The sequence below is a fragment of the Photinus pyralis genome, unplaced genomic scaffold, assembly GCF_008802855.1.
Source record: "Photinus pyralis isolate 1611_PpyrPB1 unplaced genomic scaffold, Ppyr1.3 Ppyr1.4_LG7, whole genome shotgun sequence".
Classification (NCBI taxonomy): Eukaryota; Metazoa; Arthropoda; class Insecta; order Coleoptera; family Lampyridae; genus Photinus; species Photinus pyralis.
The window spans coordinates 22265894-22290640 of NW_022170738.1; the positions used below are offsets into that span (position 1 = coordinate 22265894).

General features: G+C 36.1%; 1 protein-coding gene across 2 annotated transcripts; it reads right to left on the reverse strand.

Annotated features, from left to right (window-relative positions):
- Positions 1-17077: 17077 nt before the first annotated feature.
- On the reverse strand, positions 17078-24715 carry LOC116177353 (ADP-ribosylation factor 1). Of its 2 annotated transcripts, none has more exons than XM_031496316.1 (4): positions 24577-24715; positions 24006-24175; positions 23715-23824; positions 17078-18228 (listed from the first exon to the last, which is right to left on the reverse strand). In XM_031496316.1, the coding sequence occupies exons 2-4, from the start codon at positions 24151-24153 to the stop codon at positions 17938-17940; spliced, it is 549 nt and encodes a 182-aa protein (XP_031352176.1). In that variant the 5' UTR covers positions 24154-24175; positions 24577-24715; the 3' UTR covers positions 17078-17937. The 2 variants fall into 2 exon arrangements, with proteins under 2 accessions (XP_031352176.1, XP_031352177.1); XM_031496317.1 differs by lacking the exon at positions 24577-24715 and adding an exon at positions 24376-24487.
- Between the last annotated feature and the right edge of the window lie 32 nt (positions 24716-24747).

The window sequence follows — 24747 nt, forward strand, 5'->3', positions numbered from 1 at the left end:
AAATGACACCTACATGGGGGCCGCCATGATTTGCACTCAGTTGGCGCGAAATTCAAATCCACTAATAAACAAGCATTAACCTCACGTTTTCTAAATAAATTACTGTGACACATGTCGTTTTCCAACGCTGCAATAGTCTCAAAACTTGAGCACTAGGAAAATTCCCCTAGAAAATAACTAAAATGTGCACATCATGGCGGCACCCATGCCAGGACCATTTCTACCTCTATGCAACTGTTTGATCAGCAGTCCATCTTAATTTATAAGTTCGTGATGGGTGTGCTCAAACCGTTTTTGTTCATTCTACATCAGTGGCTCAGAAACGTGGAATGTTGGTGCGTTTGATTCGGTGTTTAATCACGTGGGTTCTGTAGAACAGAATTGCGAAACCGCCATGCTCCAAAGAAGACTTGATATAGGGACTGTTTCAAAGTCTTGAAAGAGTTCGATGAGAAGGACCTCTGGGCGCTTATTGGTGCGAAGAGAGAACGGTACACGCGATACCACTACATAGTTCAGCTGATGGAACATCCCCTTTCGCCCCTGGAAAAGGAACTAAACGAATTTTCTGCTTTCTGCTAAGTAAGCATCCCCACCAAGCGCCTTCCCATACTCAACTACGAGCGCATCGTAGGGAAGGTGGCGAGACTCGCGGGACGGCAGGAATGGCCAGTGGTAATGGCACCTCGATACTAGCACTAATACTCCCAGTTGTATAAGCCGGGCCCTGTTATCGACTACCCCACCATGACCATCCAAGGTTGACAAGGTGACTTCTAAGGGATTATTAATAACGTTAATTAATAACAGGTATTTGTAAAGGTCTGTGGTAACATATACCTTAATACATATGGTTAGGCAACACACTTTACATATGAAAGAATCCCAGAATGGGAAAAAATACGAAACGCTGTTTATGTACCGTTATCTGAATCATGTTTATTTGTTACACAAAAAAATACTATGCAGGTGATTATGCCTTTATATTGTTTTATTAAGTATTTACTTATGTATTCACGAGGAAGCTTATTAAACGTGTGATTCTGTTCTGTTTGATTCGATTTAACTAATCTCGTGCCTAATATAGCCGGATTCTTCGGTGTATCTGTTACTTTCTGTTTCGTGCGGACTGCAGCTGTTGCGTCTTAGCATATTATCAGAAAGGGGGTCTTCTAATTTGATGTTTTTCTGTATTAGTTGTTATCTATATTCCGTGGAGTATCTCATAGAGTTTGATTATTCGCTGTATCATGTTGCTTCCGCAATCTCGTACAGACTGCAGCTGTTGCGTCTTAGCAATAGGAGATTAATGTGATTTTGCTTGCACAATAATGGACTTGAACACGAATATTAACTATTGACATTCTCACATGTACCGTTGGTATTAAATTATGGTAGGCGAGACTGGAGTAGACCCACGCCATTTTGATGTTTCTAATGGACATGCAATCTATCATTTTACGAGTTGTTTGTTCTCAATTCCTCGTGAATGTTGTAAGGGTTTTGCGGTCCTGACTCCTGACTTGTAAAGATTTTAAATAAAATTCGTCGTCACGAAAAAGACCGCGAGATTTAAATTTAAACCAACTTTTAACACACGCTTTGTAACACAATATTAATACATATTTATTCCTTTCTTCGAGTTATTCTCTTCTCGTTATTTCTTGCTCCGTTATATCTTGCTCTGAGTAGTGAGCTTAAGAAATGTCACAGTCTTTTCGGACCTAAACTTTCAATTTCTTATCCTTATTGCAACTTCGTGAATATGTGGAATTTCCAGAGCTTTTGCATAGTTTTCTATTCTATGGTTGCCACTGCCTACACATTTTGTATGGAAACAACACCTTTCACTACGTCTACGACATCGCTCACAATAAATAAATTATTATTTGATCTTAACCACGGAAAAATTATTCTGTAGTTACATGAAACGGCATATCGTTTTGAACCTTAATTAACCCATTTTTTACAAAAGCGAGGGGAGATATATTCACGATTCACGGTCTCTCGAGTCGAATCCTGCCGGTCAAGCACTTACTTTTCTAATTTAGTTCCCTAAAACGTACAAATTTTAAATTTGGTGGTCATACTCTGTCCAAATATATGCGCGCCATAGCGAAAAATAACCAAATAATTTAGAGAGAACCGACTTAAATTTCCTGAACCCACGGCTTTCGCATGCATTTCTCTAAATATTGTAGGTGCAATCCCAAGTCCGGAGTGCTATTAGATGTGATGGTGTAACACACGTAAAGCAGCGGCGTATTGCATTTTTAAAAGCAATTCCATTATCGAGTAGGTCTGCCATGAATTTTTAAAATCTAATTTCAGTTTCCAGCATCTGACATATAAAATAGTTACCAAATATAAATACGAATACATTTATGGTATTAAAAAACATTTACGGACATCTCGAATTTATGGAGCTCTCAAATTTTACGTTTAGGTTTATGTCTCTTTTTATTTTCATTTTATTTTATACAAACTCGACTTGATGTCTTAATCGCGACGTTATTTTTGCGTTTTACTCTAAAGATATTAGCATAATCCAACTTAAAATATGTATATGTATAAGACAACAAGCGGTCAGCTTGTGCAATTCATTATTATTGTTTTAATGTCAACAACTGCGCAGCCAGGTAGGGGACTGAACCTCTTCTGTGAGAAGATTTTAAAAAAATTAACGAAAAGGATTCACAGTTTTGGTAAAGTTCTGGAGACATCATACACATTATGATACAGTTGACGACGTCCGTCTATCCGTCCGTGTGTCTGAAGCCGAAAATTGTCTACGAACTCGAAGCCTTGTAAGGAACAAATGGGGACTAAATCTCCTCCTCTCCTGGATACACACCACTGTAATTGTGCCTATCTTGGCCTATCTTGTGGTAGTATGGGGGTCCAAAGCGGAATCAAAAGTAATCCACATTCAATTAAACATCGAATAATTTGTCTGGAGCAATGGGTACTCGTACTACACTTACGAGTTGTTCAACAACAATTAAACAAACCGCCAAAACTTACAATTTTTTTAGAATGCCTTCTTACCCATGCAAAGAAATTGCTTGTTTTTTCAGTATTTGAAAGATTTTATGTCGGGATCCAGTAATAGTCTTTTGTCTGAGTTCAAATTTTAAGGTATGTGTAAATATTTTGTATGAAGAACCTGCTAGGCAGGTATCATGTAACAAGCATAGATAAGTGGAGCAATCTAGCATTGATACATGACCACGAGATAGGAGTAATATTTTTTGTTTTTTTTATGAATTTTCAATTTATGGAGTTATAAACGAGATTGGAGTCTGGAGGTGGAGTGATGTTAGTTTCTCATTTTATTTTATTTTTTGAATTTCAGATTTTAAGAGGTAAAAGGGCAAACTTCCGCTAGGTAACGGGTATACATTTTTTTTATTACTGAGCTAGCCCTGGATAAAATAAAAATTAATTGGTAATAAATTTTGCCAGTGCCTAGTAAATGTAATTAAGCCGTTACAGGATCTATCTATGACGAGTGATATACCAGTTTGGGATGCATCTTCCGTGTGGAAAAGAATGTGGTAGTTCCTCCATATAACAAATTGAGCAACAAGAGAGTCCACTCTGCCATCCAGTACGGGCAGCTGCTTGATTTTCTCAACTAGAACTCGACAGTGACCTGGCCTCCTATCTGCTATTGAACCATCCCTTTGCTCGCAGTCGTAAGGCTGTCCTCAGGTCCTGATCTTGCACATAGAGGTTAAGTGGAGGCAACCCAGGACAACTTCCATAACGCCCGTAACAATGGTTCGCGTGGACCCCCATGCACGCAAGGCACGCTAACCTTTGCGCATGTCCAAAAGTGCACTGGTGGTTGCCAACCTTGTTCTAGAGCACCAGAGAATTGCTTCATAACAAATCATAGGCCTAATGATGATAACGTACAGCCACAGAAGTAGAAAACAGCCTTCGGGGATGAGCCCCATAGTCTGCCGATCGCGCGGCATCTGGCGACATTGCCAGAAGGTCCTATTAGTCATCGTGGGACCTGAAAAGACCCAAGTACCACCAACCAAGGTTGCGAGAAGCGGCGGCCAGGAGGTGGCTAGGTAAGAGGCTCACCTTCCTTCCACTCATGATAGGCGTTTGGCCGCGCTGCAACAACGTTACCGCCAAAGCCTTCAAGCTTTCGCCAGCAATTAAGGCAAGCTGCGTTTCTTCCTGTCTTTTGTGGGGGAGCAGCATTTACAGGACCTTCATGGCGGCCGTATGGAGTAGACGAGCCTCAGATCGACCACAACAGCCATAACCAGGCTGTTCCGCAGGTCGCAAGGGAGCCGCCCTTGGGACGATTTCAACCTAATGTTCAGAGTTCAGCGCATCCCCCCCCCCCTTTCATAGCCTTTGGACAGTGGCCCGATATTTTAGTATGAAAACAAAGAGTATACAACGAATATACTCTTTGGTGAAAATTATATTTTGCATTGTCATACGTTCTTTTAAGCCTACTGTTAGGCAACACCTATAGCGGACATGTATGCAACAAACTATTTGTAATGTACGATCACCGACAAAAATAATGATAAAATAAAGCTTACTGCAACTTAGGCAACCAGCCATACACATCTAAAACGGAAACATTGAAAGGTAATTTTTCCGACGGGGAATCGTGTGGAATGGGCTGCACGTGCACGACGTCGCGCATTGTCACCTTTGTTTATTATTATATTATCGACAAATTTAAGAGACATTAATACATTGGTATCTTCAACTTAGTTTTTCTCTTGATATTGTTGCTAGTATTTTTGAACGGCCCATGACAATCTAACCTGTTAATAAATACCTTGTTAATTACTTATTAGGTAAGCAGTGTGTTCATATTATGATTCTTCCATTATTGACAATAATTACATTTTTTGTCACTTGCGGTTTGGCTGAAAACAACCTAATTTCTTTAAAAACGGAACATATTGTAACGGAAATGCTCCAGACATGACGTCGCCTTTGGCGCTCTGGAATTTTCTACGCGCGATAGCGTGATTGTGTAGGAGTATTCGAGAATGTACTGGACTTACATTGCTTGCGTGTATAAATGGTTGCGGACCGAACATCGCGGCAGTCTACTATCGAACGAGATCGAGTACGGACGAAACATAGAGCGCGAAAATCTGATATAAATTTCGAAGTGTGTGATATAAATAATCGATATAAATTGTACGGTTTTTATAGTGTTTTAGTCTTCTTTAATAAATATTGATATAAATCGAACCCGAATTTATAAATAACGTTACAATATTGATTTTTATGATTGAATACGCTATAAAAAAACACAAGTACTATTTAAATCTTTCAGTTTTATTTTTTTTACTGCGTTTACGTGAGCCTATTTTATCAGTGTGCAACAAAACTGGATCATTTAAACTTGAGAGTTATTGTTTAAAAAAATAGTCTTGCAAAATTAACTTTAAAAACCAGTTTTTATTTCAATTGAAAGAAAAACTAGATTGAAGATATTAATTTTGCAAAAATATAATTCGTATAATCCGGTTTTATCAAAGTTGCAATTTTACCTACTGTAGTGTGTGCGGTGTGTCTCAAGGTAGTGACGAAGAAATGCCGAAGTAAAGACGACAGAATGCGCGATGCCGTGCGGCCCATCCCACACGATTCCCCGCCGCAAAAGCAAAACTCACCTTTCAATGTTGCCATTTCATATAGTGCTATACGCCTATCTCTATTCTTCCAGTACTCAGTAAAATAATCGAAGAAATATTATATAAACAATTAATCGATTATTTTGAAGCTAACAACATACTGTATAAACCCCAATATGGTTTCCGTAAACGTAAATCGACATCTGATGCCATAACGTCCTTTGTTATAAAAGTCATTAGCTGCTTTGAAAATAAAGAACATACGGTTGCTGCCTTTGTCGACCTCTCAAAAGCATTCGACTGCGTCTCATGAAATCTTAGCACAAAAGTTACATCGGGTTTATAATTTTAGTCACGGTAGCCTGTCCGTGGTTGCCTCATTTCTAAAAAATAGATGTCAAAGTGTTATTTTTTATAGCATAACCTCTAATACTTTGCCTATTAAGCATGGCGTACCACAAGGTTCAGTTCTTGGTCCCTTACGTTTTTTGGTTTACATTAATGATCTACCAGCATCTCTACCAACATATGTGCGTTGCATATTGCACGCAGACGATGCTACCTTAATTGCTAAACATGCTGACTCCAATATAGCCTATTCATTCATACACGAAGGTATTAGTTCTATATCCGAATGGTGCACCGACAACAATTAATGTATACCTGTTAAGCAAATTACATTTTTAGGCACTGTAATTGGCAGTAAACTTGATTTTAAATATCAGTGCATTACCATGACAAAAAAACTAAACCGATTATATTCTTACTCAGCCGCTTAAGAGATAATACATCTGAGAACATTCTTAGAACCGCATATTTTGCCTATATTCATAGCACTATATCTCATGCCATTCTGGCGTGGGGCCATATAGCTCGCATTGGCGATGTATCTTCAAATTACAGCGTAGAGCGGTGCGGGTTATATCTTCTTTTAACACTCCCTAACATTTATATACTTGAAGCTGTGTCTTCTGTAACAAAAAAATGAGGTTAGTAATATATACCAATCCGAATGACATGACTATAATACACGCTCCAAGAACAATATACGCACCGAGTTATGTAGACTGTCCAAATCTCAACATGGAGCCTTATATCAGTCTCAATTTTTATTTAATTGCCTCCTCACGAACTTTAAAAATTTAGATTTAAGACCAATGTAAAAAACTTTCTTCTAGTCAATCCTTTCTATTCCCATCAAGAATTCGTGAACAGTTGTAAATTTATGAATTAGGTATTGTTCGTAATTTAGTTAATTTAGTGTAATCCTCATGTTTGTACTTTTATTAACCATATTTATTTATTAATTTTGACGAGTGTAAGTGTAACCACGCAGAAACACAAATATATATTATTATTATTATTAGTGTATGGTTGGTTGCATAAGTGGCAGTGAGCTTCATTTTATCATTATTTTTGCCGGTGATCGTACCTATGTCAGGGGTCGGCAATAACGGCATCCTATTGAAACGGAAGAGCCAATTTACAAAATTTCCCAATTTTTAAAGAGCCACATAAATTTCGATTCTTTACTACAGTATTTGGTTACATACAATACAGGGTCCTGCAACAATGCGCCAGTCTTTCCTAGCTCATACCTGGGTATTTTAAAAAATCTCTGTCTTTGTTGTGTTTATGTTTACTCACATAAATTCTGACATTGTGCAAGGCAAGGGCACAGAATACTGTGGGCAAGTGCAATAACATTATGTTGAACGTTAACTTCAATTACTTCAAATACAAATCAAAGATCTCGTTGATCTTTCGCGAAAATATAATGTACATTACCTGATTCCGTCTGCCTATGGCGCGTTCAACCTGAGACCCACGGTACCATATGTATCTACCAAGAAGGTTAAATTAGCAAAGTTTAAATGAGGGTGCTAAGCGCACAACAAAAAATAAATTCCAAAGCTCTATTTATTTAGATTCGTCTGTATCGTCAGAAGTACTTGATCTCTGATCTCGTTCTGCATGTCCCACTTTTAAAAACTTAAACACAGCTTTTACTAGTAAATAGCTCCAGAATAAATCCAGTGCCAGTATTAGTAGTAGCATACCGGTGAGTAAGTAAAAAAAAGGAGTCACTTCCAAAAAATTATGGGCGTCCTGTACTACGCTGTAAAAACTGTAATATCAGCTTTGAATATCAAACTCCGAAGTGATCACCTTCTTATGATCCAAAAAGGGAATATACACAAGCGCGTAACGATCCACACCGCAGTAAATGTCATAAATGCCCCTTCACACAGCCTTTGGTATCCTGTGTACTTGAGAATCTTTGCTAAATCTAGGAAAATATCCGCAAATTCGTGAATAAACAAAACTAAACTGGAGACTCTCAGTTGACAGTCGATCCAAGCAAGTGACATTAAGGTAACCGTTATAATGTGGTGAGCGAACATTTGCCAAAAGTCCCTACTTTTGATGTCGAAAAATTGAGTAACCAACAATGACACGTAGAACGATAGCGATGTCATAATATACCACCACATGTCGTCGTCTAGACTGTAATGATGGTGTCTGTTCCTATTATGAGTGAGTAACAACTAATCAAAACCCGTGAGCGGGCCGTAACTCACCAACACTCAGTCATATCCCACACCCAAGGTTTATTTCTTAGCACGACGACGCCTAAGATAAAAAACCGAGGTAGTAGCACCAGCGTTGCCAGCATCAGTACAAATGTACTGAATTCAGTACTTTTGATCAGAATTTAGTACGTCAGTACGCCATCCTTAAAATCAATACAATTTTTAACGTTCAAAACGGGAAAATTTTTGTAAACAACATTCTTTCCTTTTATTCTCCGCACGTGAAAACAAATTACAAAAGCGCAAACTGTAAACGTAAAGACCGACAAAGCTTCGCGCCGACGGCGGCGGGCTGCTTGTGAATCGGGATAGAGTATCCTTGTCTTTCTAGTTTCTACATTATCTGCTTCAGTATGAAGTGAGGTGAAACGGTATGACGGTAGTTGTAGAGTAGAGTAACGAGAGAGATACCCAGACCGCGAACGGCAAGTTTGTAGTGATATGTATGACTCATTTTTGCACCTGAAGTAGAATGAACAGTGAACTGACAACAACACACTCGGTTTTCTGTTTTTTGTCGACCTCCTACAGAATAATTGTGAATATTTTTCATATGCACAACGCTTGCGTATTTTTGCAGATTCTTATGCAACTTTACCACCATGACAATTATAAACATCAATACTTTTTTCCTTCAATCAGTACTTTTTTCCATGTCTCAACAGTACCACAGCATACCCAGAACAGCATGAAAACTCCCTAGCGCGGGAAAATTTTGCGCAACTAATCGCGCATCCTGCCATCTTGGTATAGATTTATCATGGGCGTAGTCAATTTGTTGTTTGCGCGATTCATTATTTCGTTCCTAGCAGTGGCGTAGTAATTTTATTTACATACTTTCCACCTCTCCACAAGTGAAATATTCACACCCTTGCAAACACTTTCCATTGCAATATGTTTTAAAACTTTACATTCGGACCAGATTGTTTTATACACTAAAAATTATAAATAGGAATTTTAAAACAAATAACACTCAAAAACTTATTATCTGGCGCCACCAATAAAGTTTATTCTATCTCACATTGTTATTTTTCTACCTTAAAAAAACAGTGCATCGATATACAAATCTACTACTTGATACGGTCCTGTTGATACCTATACCAAGCTGTCACCATTTATATTAAATTTTCTGAATACGGCTCTGCCTTTTATACCAATGCAAATGGCGCAAGGTCAAATTTAGAGAACAAAATTTTACAGGAGTAAGTTTTCATGCTGGTCTGGGTATGCTGTATATATATGATGCTGTGACAGTACCTTTGACTACATTCAACTGGCAACGCTGAGTAGCACACCCGCCATGCGCTCTCGCAGAATTTATCTAAAGTTGATGGTTTATCTTGATCCTTGCGTAATCTAAACCACCGTTCGACTTCGCGCTCGCTCCAGTCTAACTGTTTAGCCAATCCCAAAATCTGACGCAAAACTATAACTATAATAGAATTCAAGCTTCAGTTACCTACTTCGTCGCGACTTAAGGCTTCTCTGTAGTCAATTTGTATTTCAATGTTATTGCAATGGGTTAGACCACCAACAATACACATCTCTAGACGATGTACCTACTCCTTGAGTGAGACCAACGATGTTTCTCTATCCTTTCCAGTTTTACATATTCTCTTCATTTATTGTTAAACACAATAGACCATGTATAATGGTCAAGGACTAATATTATGTAAACAAGTTTAGCGAAAAGCTGTACAATATTTGAACGGAGATGCACAAATGCCTATCTCTTTTACTATTGAGTAAATTACTTATTCAGTGCATTTACTGCATTTTTCTATAATGACACCTTCTGTAAATTACCTGGTTCTTAGGTCATTAGTGGACTAGATTAGCATTGTTTGTTAACATTTTTAATTACTCCTTTATTTCCTGTGAGTTTTTCTAATCAATTTTACTGATTTATAGATTTTTATATATTAGATAGACATGTGCATGAATGAATTCACTTAGGACTTAGGTATGGTAGAACCTAATAAACCGGCACTTCGAACACCTAAAATAAATCTCTTTATTTTCTTATACAATAAGGGTGAACAACCTGGTGAACAACAACAAAAAATGTATTTTTTTTATAAAAATGGTAGCTAACATTTAAAATTCTGTTACAATGATAAAAAGTATAACAATACCGATTTTTAAATAAATTCTTATCTTTTCAAAAAATAATAATTGTATATACATATACCGATTTTTAAATAAATTCTTATCTTTTCAAAAAATAATAATTGTACACTTTAGCTAGTCGTTTATATATATTTATGCACAACCCATGTAGAATTTTTCCGAACATCTTATGTGCAGCAAAATGACTTCGCTTTTTTGTCCTAAATTGAGAATTCAGTTGTAAAATTTGTTGATTCCGCGGTTGATCCTCTATTATGTGAGAGCATTGAATAAATCAATGGTGAGAGGCAAAATCCGAGATGATTTCAGTTCATATTCGCTAAGTTGATGTGAAGTTTGCGGGATTCCATCATATTCTCAAACGGAAAAAATAAATAGCTGAAATTTTTTAAAAGTGGGAGAATTTTTTTACCCACCACTAATTACCGGGGAAACCCAAAATTTCACCCATGTTTTGATACAAATATTCATTTTCGTGATGTCTCACTACCTTGACTTGACATGAGCAAAACAATGACACTTTTTTTAAATAAATTTGTCAGTGTCGCCTATTAGTTATCGTATCCCGCTTAGAAATTTAGCTAAAAAGGGGAATTGGAACATTTTTTGTAACAGTTAAAATGAACAAGTGCAATCGAATTTCTTTGAAATGGTAGGCTCAGAATGTGAAAACTATTGGGCGCGTTCCTTTATTTTTTCGCTAAGCGGATATTCCTGATATCTGATCATATTGAAAAAATAAGTAGCACTCTCTAAGTCTCGACTCAGTAGTAGTGTTTGCGAATTGTGATACTGTACTACCCGCTTGTGTGGTGGTCATGCGTTAGTCCAAAAGATCAAAACGGTGCCACATTTCTACACAAGAACAAATTTGCGGCAAAAATGCTTCTAATTACTGGTACAGTCGTATTCCGCCTAGGGGTTTAGCTAAAAATTGGGCAGGATAATGCCAGGTAGTTTCTTTTGTTTTCCCTTTCAAGTAATGAGTTGTCGCCTCAGGAGTTATAGTGCAATTTGAGTTGCCTATACTTACGTTAGCGTTTTGATTTTTTTCTAAAGATCGCGATACATATTTTTTAAAATATATGCATTATCATTTAAGGTGGAAATAATATCTTTAAGTACCGCCGTAGGAAATACTGTCGGATTTCCAAATTGGTGCTGTAGGTTTTTCTACTCCCATTACAACGGCTGTTATTTACGAAAAACGATTTTTCTATTCATCGATCTTCCTAAAAAACTAAGACCGATATTTCAACTTTTTTTAAGTACCGCCGTTCTTTTCATCATTACAAAGAATATCCACTATCGAGAATTTGTTAGACTTCAAATACAAAAGCAGCATTTCATAAGAAAGTTTAGCTATTTTTCCAATATGGCGGATTGACTACAGAGGAGCCTTAATTGTTTGTGCAACGAGTACCACTTCTGTAATGTGACATTCTGGGGCGCCTTTCTTTTGCCGTTTGTAATTCCGACCGATACGCCTATGGGAATAAAACAATACCTGCAAACGACCTCATCAGCCATATCAAAACCTGAGGTAACTTACCGTTCCAGAAACCATCGCAGAGCAACTGTGAGCAGAGCCATGGCCTAATAAGAGTATTTTAGGCCATGAGCAGAGCGAAGGGAACTGTGTAAAGTAAATGTGACGAATTTGGGCAATTGGTGTTGGATAACGACATGATCATACTAAACTGAATGTAGGTAGAACACTTTTCAAGTTTCATGGCATTATCATGCAAGAGAACTCCTCTTTGTTTTAAGACAAATGAAATGGTAATGTTTCATTATTTGTTCATATGTAAATAACAGTTCTTGCCCTGAAAAGGTAATGCAAATACTTGGGAGTGTGCTGTAACATCACTTTTGTTAAGACTAGATCAGTTTAATTAAATTTGAAAGTTGATGCAGAGATTGGTTTTGATCAAAGGATTAATTGAGGATATGAGATGATTTTTTACGTCAACAAGCGGAGTGCTAACCAATTAATAAGTATTCCACCTTTTCCAAGCCCCCAAAGTATCTTTCTCAATATGTCCGCCCACAACAAGTGACAGCTATCGTTCCTCCGATCAATCACTCGTTTTTAATAAATTGCCCATACGTAATCATTACGAACCTAACTAAGTAAATTTTAATATATACAGTACAGAAAATTATATACAATATGAAAATTTTAAAACAAAAACCCTGCACCTACCTACAACTAGTTATTCATTTGACTTTGGCCGGTAACGCACTAGTATTATACTATGGCACTAGGCAGCTAGGCTGCGGTAACCAATCCCATACATGAATGCTTGCACACTAGACGGGCTCGAATAAGTCGCGTGTGGGACTGGCTGCCGCAGCTAGGCTGCCTAGTGTGTTGCTGGCCTTATAAAATGAGACGATGTCACTCTGCTCGATCTGGAATCGCGTTCCACATGTCCAGATCTCCAAAATTTAGATATGACCTTGCTTATTAGATAAGTGCAATATATATCCACAGATAGTATATTTAAATCTGTGATATATCCATTGCAAATAATAATAATAACAAACCGTTAAGAAAGACGTAATAATTAGAAGACGAAAATGTTTTTGGAGTGTCCCATATTGTACTAAAAGAATAAATTTTTCTGAATTTATCGACCAACCTCCAATATGACTACCTTCGTATGATCCAAAGAGGCTTAACACCTAATCGCGTAATGATCCACGCCGCTGTAAATACCATAAATATTACGTCACATAGCTTTTTACATCTTACTAATTTAGAATCTTTGCAGTATCCTGTATCCAAGTAAAGTCGATGGTTTATCTTGATCCTTGCGTAATCTCAACCACCGCTCGACTTCGCGCTCGCTCCAGTCTAACTGTTTAGCCAATCCCAAAATCTGAAACAAAATTTGCCATACCACAGATAAAATACCCATTTTATCTGTGACCATACCAAGCCAAACCTTGGTAATTCCTACTTTTTCGCGCCTTAATTTTTGGCCCGACACGTGCGACGTTTCTAACAAATTATTTAGGGCCGCTTTTCTTCTGGCGTGCTTAATGCCCAACGCTTTGCCAATGGGATTGAAGACAAGACAACTCCGGTTTCGGTTTCGAATATTCCAATTCTGTTTTCAGCATTTTGTTTATAATCATCCAAGAAAGAACTGATTAAATGTTCAGTGACCCAGGAGCTGTTTTGCTATAATTGTTACAAGTTTATTAACGAGCGTTTATGATTTTGGACTTTCTGCCCGTCCGCCCGTCTGTGGACATGTGGCGACCATTTACTCAGTTAGGCACTGTCGTTTCCACGACGACGAGAATAATAAAAAAAGATCAATCAATAAAAATTTGTCAACATTTAAAAAAGTTAATTCGTAGTTTATAATCGAGATTCAACGTTGGGAATAAGCATAAAGAATTCCCACAGACACGATAACTCACTAAAGGTTTTTGAATTTTCCAATTCTGTTCTATGAATAGATAGGTAGGCAATGGTCAAGGGACTAATTGATTAAATTTTGGTCAATATTCGTCAACCGGAAGTGACTTTGTCGTTGAGGGTTGTCAATATTGGTGGTCTCATTTTAGGTTTCAAGACCAAGGCGTGAAAGGTGTATGAGACTTTTTTGTACAGCTCATCAAGACACATCTTTTTCTGTATTTCACATTTTCGCTGTGGGGCTTACTTTCCCAGAAAAGTGCAAATTTAAAAAAATCATAAAGTAAAAAGTTTAACTTTTCAATTTAAAATTTCCCAAAAACTAAGACACTCACAAAATTACTGTAATGAACTCTCACCGTTAGCCGGTGTATGCAAAAAACTACAAAACATTTTTTCAAGCCGTTATGACTTTTAAACGTTTGATACCTTCAAAAACCCTGATGGCGGAAACGAACCGAAACGGAAGGAGAAAGAGGACATTTGCAATCAGCTTTGTAGCTCAGTGGTAGAACGTTGGGCTACAAAACAGAAGGTCGGGGTGTTCGAACCTGGACTGAGGTAGAAATTTTTCATCTGTAGCAGAGATTTTCCTTAGATCAGTTTCGAGCATTCTACCGGCTACTCCGAATTAGGTTTTCCTAATTCGAAAGGGAAAAAATGATCAAAGTCCTCGTGTGAGATCGAAGGGAGTTCAGCGCATTTTTGTGTGGCAGATCAGTGTTTTATTAGCCAATATTGACTCCACCATCAATAAGATCTTGCCGAAAGCTACCACGTTCACTTTGTCGGTACCATTTTCTCACTTACCGTGCACTCGCAATTCGCGTTTGAAGTTTCGACTCCACCATCAGTAAGATCTCGTCGGGGGTTACCACATTCCCTTTGTCGATACACAGTTCCGACGTCCCGTTCATTCGTAATTCACATTTTGGTAGATTTCGCTAAAATCCCGGCATAAAATCGTATTCAACTTTTGGGTACTTCACATAGCTCGACCTTCTATTAGTGACACGAGAAAGAGAGACCGCGATTCGCGCTGTAAGAAACTTTTGGGCGCCCAAAGTCGACTACCCCTCGAAGCGCGCCGCGCAAAAGGTGGTTTATTTCGCCCCTAGGAAAAAAAACAAAATTCCGCCACGCAGGAGTTGTGCGCGTTGACAAGATCTTCCCGACGACACCAATTTGAAAACAATCGGAGAAAAACTGTAGAAGAAGATAGATAAAAACTGAAAAATCTCCAGGTTAGTATAATACGCTCGGGGATGGCGTCCAGATGTCGTCGACTCCAAATCTTGTAGCCCCATCCCTAACGTTCTTAATTACACGGCCCCGATAGTTACATGTACACTCCTTGTCTTTTTACAAGCGTTTTTCTACGGGCGCGCATTTACTGCCAGCCAGCCAGCCAGCCAGCCAGCCAGCCAAAGTGAGATTAAAAGCTACTTTTTACAAAAAAAAATTTTTGCAAAAATGCGCTAAAAACCGCAGTAGTAAAGAACAACTTACGACCTTCTACAGGTAATTGGGCGTAAGTCTGTTGAGAGCCTAGAACAAGAGGGATAATAAATAAATAAATAGAAAAATTCCCCATGCCAGCCTATATACATATTCCAAATTTCAACAAATTCGTTTCAGTCGTTTTTGAGTTATCGTGTTCACAAAAATCAAACCACATACATGCAGTTTGAAAGGGTCAAAACAAAAATTTATTTACCCTGTACAGTTTTGGTATCACCGCAAATTTGGCAGCAGCTGCAAGGCACCCTGTTCGCACGGATCGTCAAATGCTTTCGTAAATAGCTTTGTGCATGGTCTACATTAGAAATCTCATTGAATACCTTCATAAATAAAATATACAGCATGCGTTAACAGTAATTTTGAAACCGGTATTAGTTTCTTTCAAAGTGCCTACATATGATATTTTGTTTAACTGCTTTCATAAATAAGGAAGTTGCCATTGCGCATGCGCAAAACCAAATTTTAAAACTGGTGTGTTAGATGTATAAAATTTCATTTAAATGCTTTCATAAATAAGAAATTTGGCATTGCGCATGCTCAAAACAACAGTTTGGAAACGTCGTTAATTTTACTATATCAGTTTCATTTAAATATCTTCATAAATAAAAAAGTTAGCATCGCACATGCGTTAAACTAAATTTTTGACACTGCGCAAAACCAAAAAATATGGATATGCACGGAATCCTTGGACCAAGCCCTTCCAAATGAGTCCTGTATCGATATCGCCAAAATCGGTTCAGTGGTTTAGGAGTACGTGTGATGGACAGACGGACGTCAAAGTGCAGTCAATAGCGATTTTTCTTTCTTGTGCCCCTCTTAAGCTTAACCATTTGGAAATCGCGACTTTAGAAGGGAATGAGATAGGTACATTATAATTTTATACCTATAATGGACGGCCAATGGATGTTCAATGTGTGGAAGAACTACACGCTGTTATTATGTACGGAAGTGGTTATGCTCATATGTATGCTCATTTTATGTACATGGACCAAATTCGGATGTTCATTGTTTGTACTGTTGCCTCGGTGGAAGTATGACCAAAAAAGCTGCTGTATGCATATGCAACTTTCAAAAAAGTGGAATTGACAATACATCGATACCAAATTCAATTCCTGCCGCAGAGCGCCTGGGCGTGAAACTATAATTCTTGGCTGACCAATATTACCTTAGAAAACTTACTAATACACACGAGATACCTATTGCACAACAAAACTTTCACGTGCTGCTGATACAAAAGTCTCAGGTGAGTGAAGTCATATATCACGTTGAGACTTTCTCTAGATGACCGATATTAAAGTCACCTACCACAACTGCATCAGGGCTTTGTGGTTACAATCACTGTTCTGAGAGTAGCAGCATAGTTTTTCCCAATCCATCATCTTTTTTCATAGTTTAGTTTAATGTAACCCAATTTTAAAATGCTATGGACCATATAGATTATTGCAATGAGGTACAGTAGAACACCTGCGTGGAAAAATTTAACACAAAACATAAGAGGATTATATACCAAATTAAAATATTATAAAGAAAATAAAAATACAGAAAGCAACAACAAATATATAAAGTAAACAATTCAATTGCACTAAATTGGTTCGTGTCATTAGGTCAATTAAAGAGTGTTAGAGAATGTATCGTATAATTTTACTGAATAGGCAATACAATAAAGATGGGGCTTACGAAATGTAATATATTAGCAATTACTTTAATACTGTTTGTTAAAACATAATCCTCAAGCATTCATTTTAACAACTTTTAGAAATAATGGTCGGTCAAGCACAATACAATATATTTTCACATGTTTTTGACATTCATACATAATCGCAAGTGTTCTTAAAATAAAATAATTATATTTAACTAACTATGTTTAGCAGTGAACTGCAATATATTTTAACCATCTTACAATACCACTTCATCATTTATTTAAATTATTTTAAAGTGGGTTCACATTTCCGAGACAAATTCTATTTTCCGGCTTTACAAAAATATGAAAATAGAATGTGTCTATTGTACTCAATTAAAAATTCACAAAGTTAAGAACATGTTTATTTCGTAATACAGAATGACAAACGGGAATGTTCCAAATATCCACAAAAGAGTATAATCAACTTTATTCTCTTTTTATTTTAAATTCCTATTGAGACACATACTGTGTGAAAAACTTTAGCCTGACGGCTAATAATATAAAAAAGAAGTCTTAATAACAAAATACAGTTTTTTATATTCTATTCAACCGAAAAATAAACAATAAAATTTCGAGCGAAGCTCATAAAAAGGTCTAAGAAGAGCATTGTACTTACCATATGTTACAAAAATAACAAATTTTCTGTTCGTCCCTGTACATATTTGTAAAATAAATAATTAGCTATTATAAGGATATCATTTAACTTACGAAATAAATACAAATGAAGGTTATGTATTATCTACAAACACAGTTTGTCCAACGTACGTGATTGACTTTCGATTGAGAAGTAAAACGTAAGGTGTTCTAATAGTATTAAAAATGCCTCCGTACATTAGACAAATGGTGAAAAATATCATATTTGCAACATACGGTTAAGTAACACTTGTAGTTCATTCAGTTCTTTGTAATCCACCAAATTGGCGATCATCAATAAACACAACACTTCACTTAACGATTGGCGTTCTTTAGTTGATTGGAGAGCCAATCCAAACCCTCATATAAACCATCCCCGCTAGTCGCGCACGTAGCTTGTATATACCAATTTCGGTTTCGAAGTGAGTGTAGTCCCAACTTGTCTGTAATTTCTGCGGCGTTCATTGCGTTCGGTAGATCTTGTTTGTTAGCGAAGATAAGTAGTACGGCATCTCTCAGTTCGTCCTCCGCCAGCATTCGCATTAGTTCATCTTTCGCCTCGCCAATTCGTTCTCTATCATTGCTGTCGACTACAAATATTAGGCCCTGAAAAACGACAATTGCATATTATGACATTCTTAATTTGCTTCTCTTAAGCTTAAATTACACCTATTTTTTCAATTTTAAGTACCAAGTGGACAACTAAGAATGACGAACTGTTCTATCTCACTAGTACTTCCTTACAATACAGCTTTTGTGTGCCTTTCAAAAGATCATTTTTTAAAATATAATGTGATAAAGAGAAAATGCTGCAAATTACTTTTAGTTGCATATGAGTATGTACCTCTTCAACATAAAAGTTCACGAAAATAAAAATATTTGTGATGAATACTGACAACACAGTAGTGTATAACCTCAAAATCCACTGAACATTCATTAAGTTGTCTAGTTGGTTTTATGTATTTACATTTCTTTATTACCCTTCAATCAATTTTCACCAATATACAGTGTTGCCAAGCTTTCAGAATTTAAAGTCAACAACTCCTTAAAAGCTATTTAATTAATTGAAGTATTGTTGAAATTAATAATTAAATAGCACTTCACATATCACAGTAGATAGTTCCAATTCCCGATTTTCAACATTGTGTAAAGGGAGTTTCTCAATGATATGCAAATATTTAAGGGAGAGATTCTGCATAAAAAATTAAGGGTAGTATGCATACTGAATACACTGTGGTCAAAAAATGTTTCATTACAATTTTTTTTAAGTAATTACATTTAGTTTTCTGCCAATAATCAGTTTTAATCTTTTTTTCAAAAACGGATCATAGGTAGGTTCCAAAAATATCAGTATATCATGAAGGAACACCCTGTATAATGTACATATAAATTGAGAAATAGGTTGGTTTTTCCCTCAGTATAAATAACGATTTTGACATCGATTAGGCAAAATTACAATTTTCGTGATCTTTGATTTGTTGAACTTTCCTGTGCTCCAAACAGTAGAATAACTATTAACATGAATTGTACAAATTGTTCCATTTGCTGAGCCTGCTTTATACTATTTACTTACTTGCTTACCTTCAAATAACAACTTAAAATATTTGAAAAATTCAGGAAAATACAAAATACATTTACACATACAAGAGCTGATTTCAAATGAAAGAGAAGGGCGGACAGAATAAAGTAAGAGTTAGGAACTCTTAACACAAACAATAGCATATTCGTGAAAAGTGAGGTTGGCACCTAACTATGTCCAATCCAAAAAAAAGATAACATGAAAGGTTCCCACTTTGATAAGACCTGCCCAAAAATGATGTCACAATGAAATTCAAGATGGCGGTTACTGAGATACAAATATCAACTGTCATTTTTTAATGGGTGCCATATTGGATTTTTACGTGATTAAAGAAAGTTGTTTATTCCCATTTCCACCAACCGCCAATCTTGAAATTCATTGATATTTTTTTCAAAACTTATAACTACACATTGGATCTGGGAGACCCTGTATAGATAGATCATATTATCAAGGGCGCCGACCGACCAGAGTTGTAGTCACCAAAAATAGATCAAAATCTTTGGAATTTTGAACATCGAGGAAGATGCTTGGTAAGTTTTCCCTACGAAATCAATGCATAAATGCACTAATATTGATAAAGCTGCATAAAACCGCCACGGTTAAAGTTCATATACTTACTTGACATAAACTTATATGAGAAAAATTAAATTCCCACGGTATTCTTATTTTGTGGGTATTTTTGTTAGTTTGTTTTGAAATTTCGTTTATTCATTTATGCAGGAATACAAAACAAATGTAAATATTGGTACTCTTAGTTTGTTACTAATCATTACTATATTATGAAATCGCAAATTTGACGCATAGCAGCTAGCAAACAGAACTGAGCCTTTTTCCAAATAAATGAAGAGTCCAAAATGTTTGGCTTGCGATCTCATAAATCATTTGTACATCTTTAATTTTTTTCAGCAAACGGCGACATATGGGCGCCATCCCCGAGCATGTTATACTAACGTAGCGATTTTTATAAGTTGTATCCTACCTTCTACAGTTTTGGTCCAATTTTTTTCATATTGGTGTCATGGGAATGATCTTGTAAACGCGCACAACTCCTGCAAGACTGAAGTGTTTTTTTTTCCCTAGGGGCGAAATTAACCACCTTTTGCAAGGCACGCGTCTTCGAGAGGTAGTCGACTTTGGGCGCCCAAAAGTTTCTAGGAGCTCGAATCGCGGTCTCTTTTTCTTGTGTTCCTAGTAAGAACTAGGGTTATGAGAAGTGTCCCAAAAATTGAGCACTATTTTGTAGACGTTTTTTTAGTGAAATCCACCAAAATGCGAATTGTGACTGAACGGGACATCGGAAGTGGGTACCAGAAATGGAAATGTGGTTGCCCCTGACAAGATCTTACTGATGGTGGAGTAGTAAGATGATGGTGGAGTGTCAAAAATGTCAAAAAATTTGGAAACCATGACATAGCATCAAATTAATAGTCATACTGATTTTTATGATGAATTGGAAAATGCAAGAAAAGATAGCACTATTTGAAATAAGAACATTCCAATATCGTTCTGATACAACCGGAAAAGCAGTCATCTTGAAAATTTTTTTAAATAATTCCTTTTGATTGGTTATTCAAAAAAGGTGATGGGTCCCAAATCCCATCATAAAATATCCATATTAAGAAAACTTAAAAAAAAAAGAGTATACAAAGTAATAATAATAAAACGAAAGAAAACAAATAATCATACAATTAGTATTCTACGCACTTAAGAAAATGTACCTTGTGGAGTGCTTAATAAAAAAAAATTTGGGACACCTTTTCTAAAATTTGACACCAAGTTGATATTTTTTATACACCCTGTACATCTTAACGTCAATTTTTTTGCATTCCTTTTCCTGATTACATTGATGTATTGCCACTTTTTCCAAAAAGTCAAACTTTTCGTTTTCACTCTGTATCTCAGAAACCAAAGTAGCTAGATTGATTGTTTGTGGTAATTAAAACACGCACAGGCATGATGGCAATACCACAAATCTGTATCTTTAAAACAGCTGAGATGCTCTGCAGTTTCAACCAAAAACGATACAATTAAATCTTATAATTTGCAAACATCGTTACGGACCGCATGGGGCCCCTGTGTTCGACATGCAATCACTGAAAAACTGAAAATGAATTTGCCCTACCTTAAACAATCAGGTTTCTGTTAGTACCTTCTATTGGTACTGTTTTGCTAAGAATCTGGATCTGTTATCAGAATTTCTATAGCACGCTACTCTAGAACAGTGGTTCTCAAAGTGGGTGCCACAAGCACTTCATAAGGGTGCTGTGAAATTTTTAAATATTTACTTCATAAGCTTAAAATTACATAAATTAAAAGAGGAATTAAAATAATTATAAAAAATGAATATTCGTTTTTTATTACAATTGTTTTTTAGTTTCTATTTTATTTATTTCTATGGTTCATAATTCATTAATCAATCATATGCTGGTATTGCATTACATCAGACTTTCTCCATCTTATATAACTTTAGGGTGCATATAGGGTGGTATGGGGAATTGAAAACGTCCAATTTTGGTATTGATCCGTAACCATCTTCAAGGTGGTTGACTGTGTCAAAATTGTGTCATAACGGCTTGAAAAAAACTTAAAATTTTTTTTCGCATACATTGACCAAAATGGCTTAAAAAAACTGTACAAAAAAGTTCAATACAATTTTTTTGCGAGTTCCTTTGTTTTTGAGAAGTTTTGAAATGAGAAGTTAAACTATTTATTTTATTTTTCTACATTTCATTTTTCTCTAAAGGTACCAGAGTGAAAAATGTCAATTACAAAATAGATGTGTCTTGATGAGGTCTACAAAAAAGGCTACACTTTTTGCGTCGAGCGCAACAGGGCATTTTATAAATGTTATACTATATGACCAAAGATAATTGCAATAAAAGTAGTCGGAAAGTCAAGTCAGGAGTTTACCCGACAACTACTTTGAAATGCTTTTGTTTAAAAATTTTTTTTGTAAAGATTTCTCATCCTTCATCTCTTTACTAACTGTAAAAAAGCAAACAAATACTAATACTAAAGGTGCCGCGAATTTTGTTTAATAATTCTAGTGTGCCACCAGACAAAAAAGTTGGAGAAACACTGCTCTAGACTCTAGAGTAACATTTAGTCAATTTGAACATTTATTAAAATTGTTCCTATGGCCTACTACATACTTAAACAATGTGGCAGTAAAAAAGAAAAATATAGATAATTTGAAAATAAGTATGTCAAGCTAATAAGGGTCTTTTTTACAGTCATGGCCAACTGCAGTTTCCATTCGAAAAATCACAAATTTTTGTCATAACTCAAAAATTAGAGCTTAAATAAAAATTTGATTAAACTGACCCAATATAATCTATAACATAATTATCTATAACTTTTTGAAAAGAAAACAAAGTCAGTAATGACCAAAGTACAGACACTAAAAAAAACCAAATACAATATTTTCAAGTTGGTGGCCGAAGTTGACACCAACTTGCTTATTTTAAATAAAACGCCAAATATATTTTTTCATTTTTTACACAATGTTCTATATGTAAATTCAACTGCATAATGTAATCATTTACTAAGCTATCTCCGTTAAACAAAAATGTGACTTATCTGCACTAGAGTTGCAATCTCACTTGATCTAGGACACCCTGTATGTAGTATTTTTTATAAACGTTTTAAATTGGCAAAGCGGAGAGGATTTTATTGACTTTCTCTGAACACCCTATATAAATGGTAACTGGTAAAGTAGTTTTTTCCTAAAACATGGCTTTCGCTTGGTATTCTTGCACTTAATTTACTTAAAACAGTTAAAATCACACAAAAATAGGCGTTGATTAACTATATAAACAGCCTATACAAACTAGTGTTGTAAATTGCTCGAGGATTTATTATTTGAACAAATTCAGGTGTTATCAAAATTATATTTGTTCTGCAAGCGGTGTTTCACCTACATAAATTAAGTCTATAGTTCGCTCTTATGCACAGGAATATTCACACACTTACACCACTAATACAAACTTATTTAATTATTTTCAAGAAGCTACTAGGTAGTAGCAAAAATTGAGGCAAAAATCAGAACCGACTTCTGTTCAGTCCTCTTTATGAGTACCTAAAAAAGTGGGGTCCAGTTCCAATCACATAAAAGATTAATTAAATGAAATTGCAGCAAAGTACACTAAATAGAGCACAAAATACTGTATCGATTGCTGTCGATCACTTTAGAAAAACTTTTTACAAAAAAATTCGACCCATTCTCAATGCATTTGCAAATTTATACACCAAAATAAATCCACCACTTGAACATTCACTAAGAATTGTTACATGATGTTATTTGCCTACTGCAGTACGTCACCGATGGTTGCGACATATTGAACGCAGATATTTTCATTTTAATTGCGCTTAAACTAATGTCGCTCTACTATAGATGAAATAAAATGTAATACCGCATGCAGATCTACTGTGATACGTAAAGCACGGGCGGCCCCTTCGTAATTGCCACATCGATCTTGTTAAGGTTATGTAAGATAAAAGAAAAATACAATACCTGTGTGTTTTGGAAGTAGTGTCTCCATAAAGGTCTGATTTTGTCTTGACCACCAACATCCCATACTGTAAAGCTTATATTCTTGTATTCTACAGTTTCAACATTAAATCCTGGAAAAAAAGATTATGAGTTGTCAATCCCTCAAGGACATTGAACTATGACTCATGTGGAGCCAGAAATGTAATTAGGGGAAAATAAATCGCCAAATACCGATGATTAATTGCAAGTAATCTACATTTCACGCACAACGAAGACAAAATGTTAAAACGGCTATGAGCACACACTACTTACCAATAGTAGGAATAGTTGTAACAATTTCTCCTAATTTAAGTTTGTATAAAATTGTGGTTTTACCAGCAGCATCTAATCCCACCATCAATATCCTCATTTCCTTTTTGCCAAAAAGGCCTTTAAATAAATTTGCAAACATGTTCCCCATGATGGTGGTTGTCTAATGCAACCTGAAAAGAAGTTCGAATTATTCACAACACACAGCAATTTTTGTGATTTTTCGCAGTTATTTTTAGTCCATGTAACAAAGACACTCAAAGAAAAACCACGTTATTAATTTTTCAATAAAGGAGAATATTGATTAAATTTTTGGTCACTTCTGTAATAACACTAGTTAAATAGATGACAATTATTGCGTATGATCACCTACTTTCCACCACGATTACGTTTAAACGAGAAAATACGCCGAAATTTCGTTGTAAATTTTAAATGCCGACTGGCCAGTTGTCACCTCAATTTAACCAACTCCCTGCGGTGCTTAGCACAACATAACGAACTGCGTATATTCACAAAATGGAACAATTCGCAAACGCGTTCTATATTTTCAGTTTTTAATCAATTTTCTACTTACTTCTCTTATTAAAACACTAAATTCGTATAAAAACGCTATCACATTCACCAATCCTCCCCAAACTGTTCGTACGTCAATATGGCGGACGTGGAAGAGAGATCGTACTTCGTGCCACGTCTTGGTAGAAAAACAGTGTTTTAATTGGCCCGTTTGTTTCACGTGACTTTTGCC

Coding starts and splice junctions, on each gene's coding strand:
- LOC116177353 (XM_031496316.1), bottom strand. CDS start 24,153: ATGGGGAACATGTTTGCAAATTTATTTAAAGGCCTTTTTGGCAAAAAG. Junction 23,825..24,005: donor TACAACTATTCCTACTATTG/GTAAGTAGTGTG, acceptor CTTTTTTTCCAG/GATTTAATGTTGAAACTGTA. Junction 18,229..23,714: donor ACTACTTCCAAAACACACAG/GTATTGTATTTT, acceptor GTCGTTTTTCAG/GGCCTAATATTTGTAGTCGA.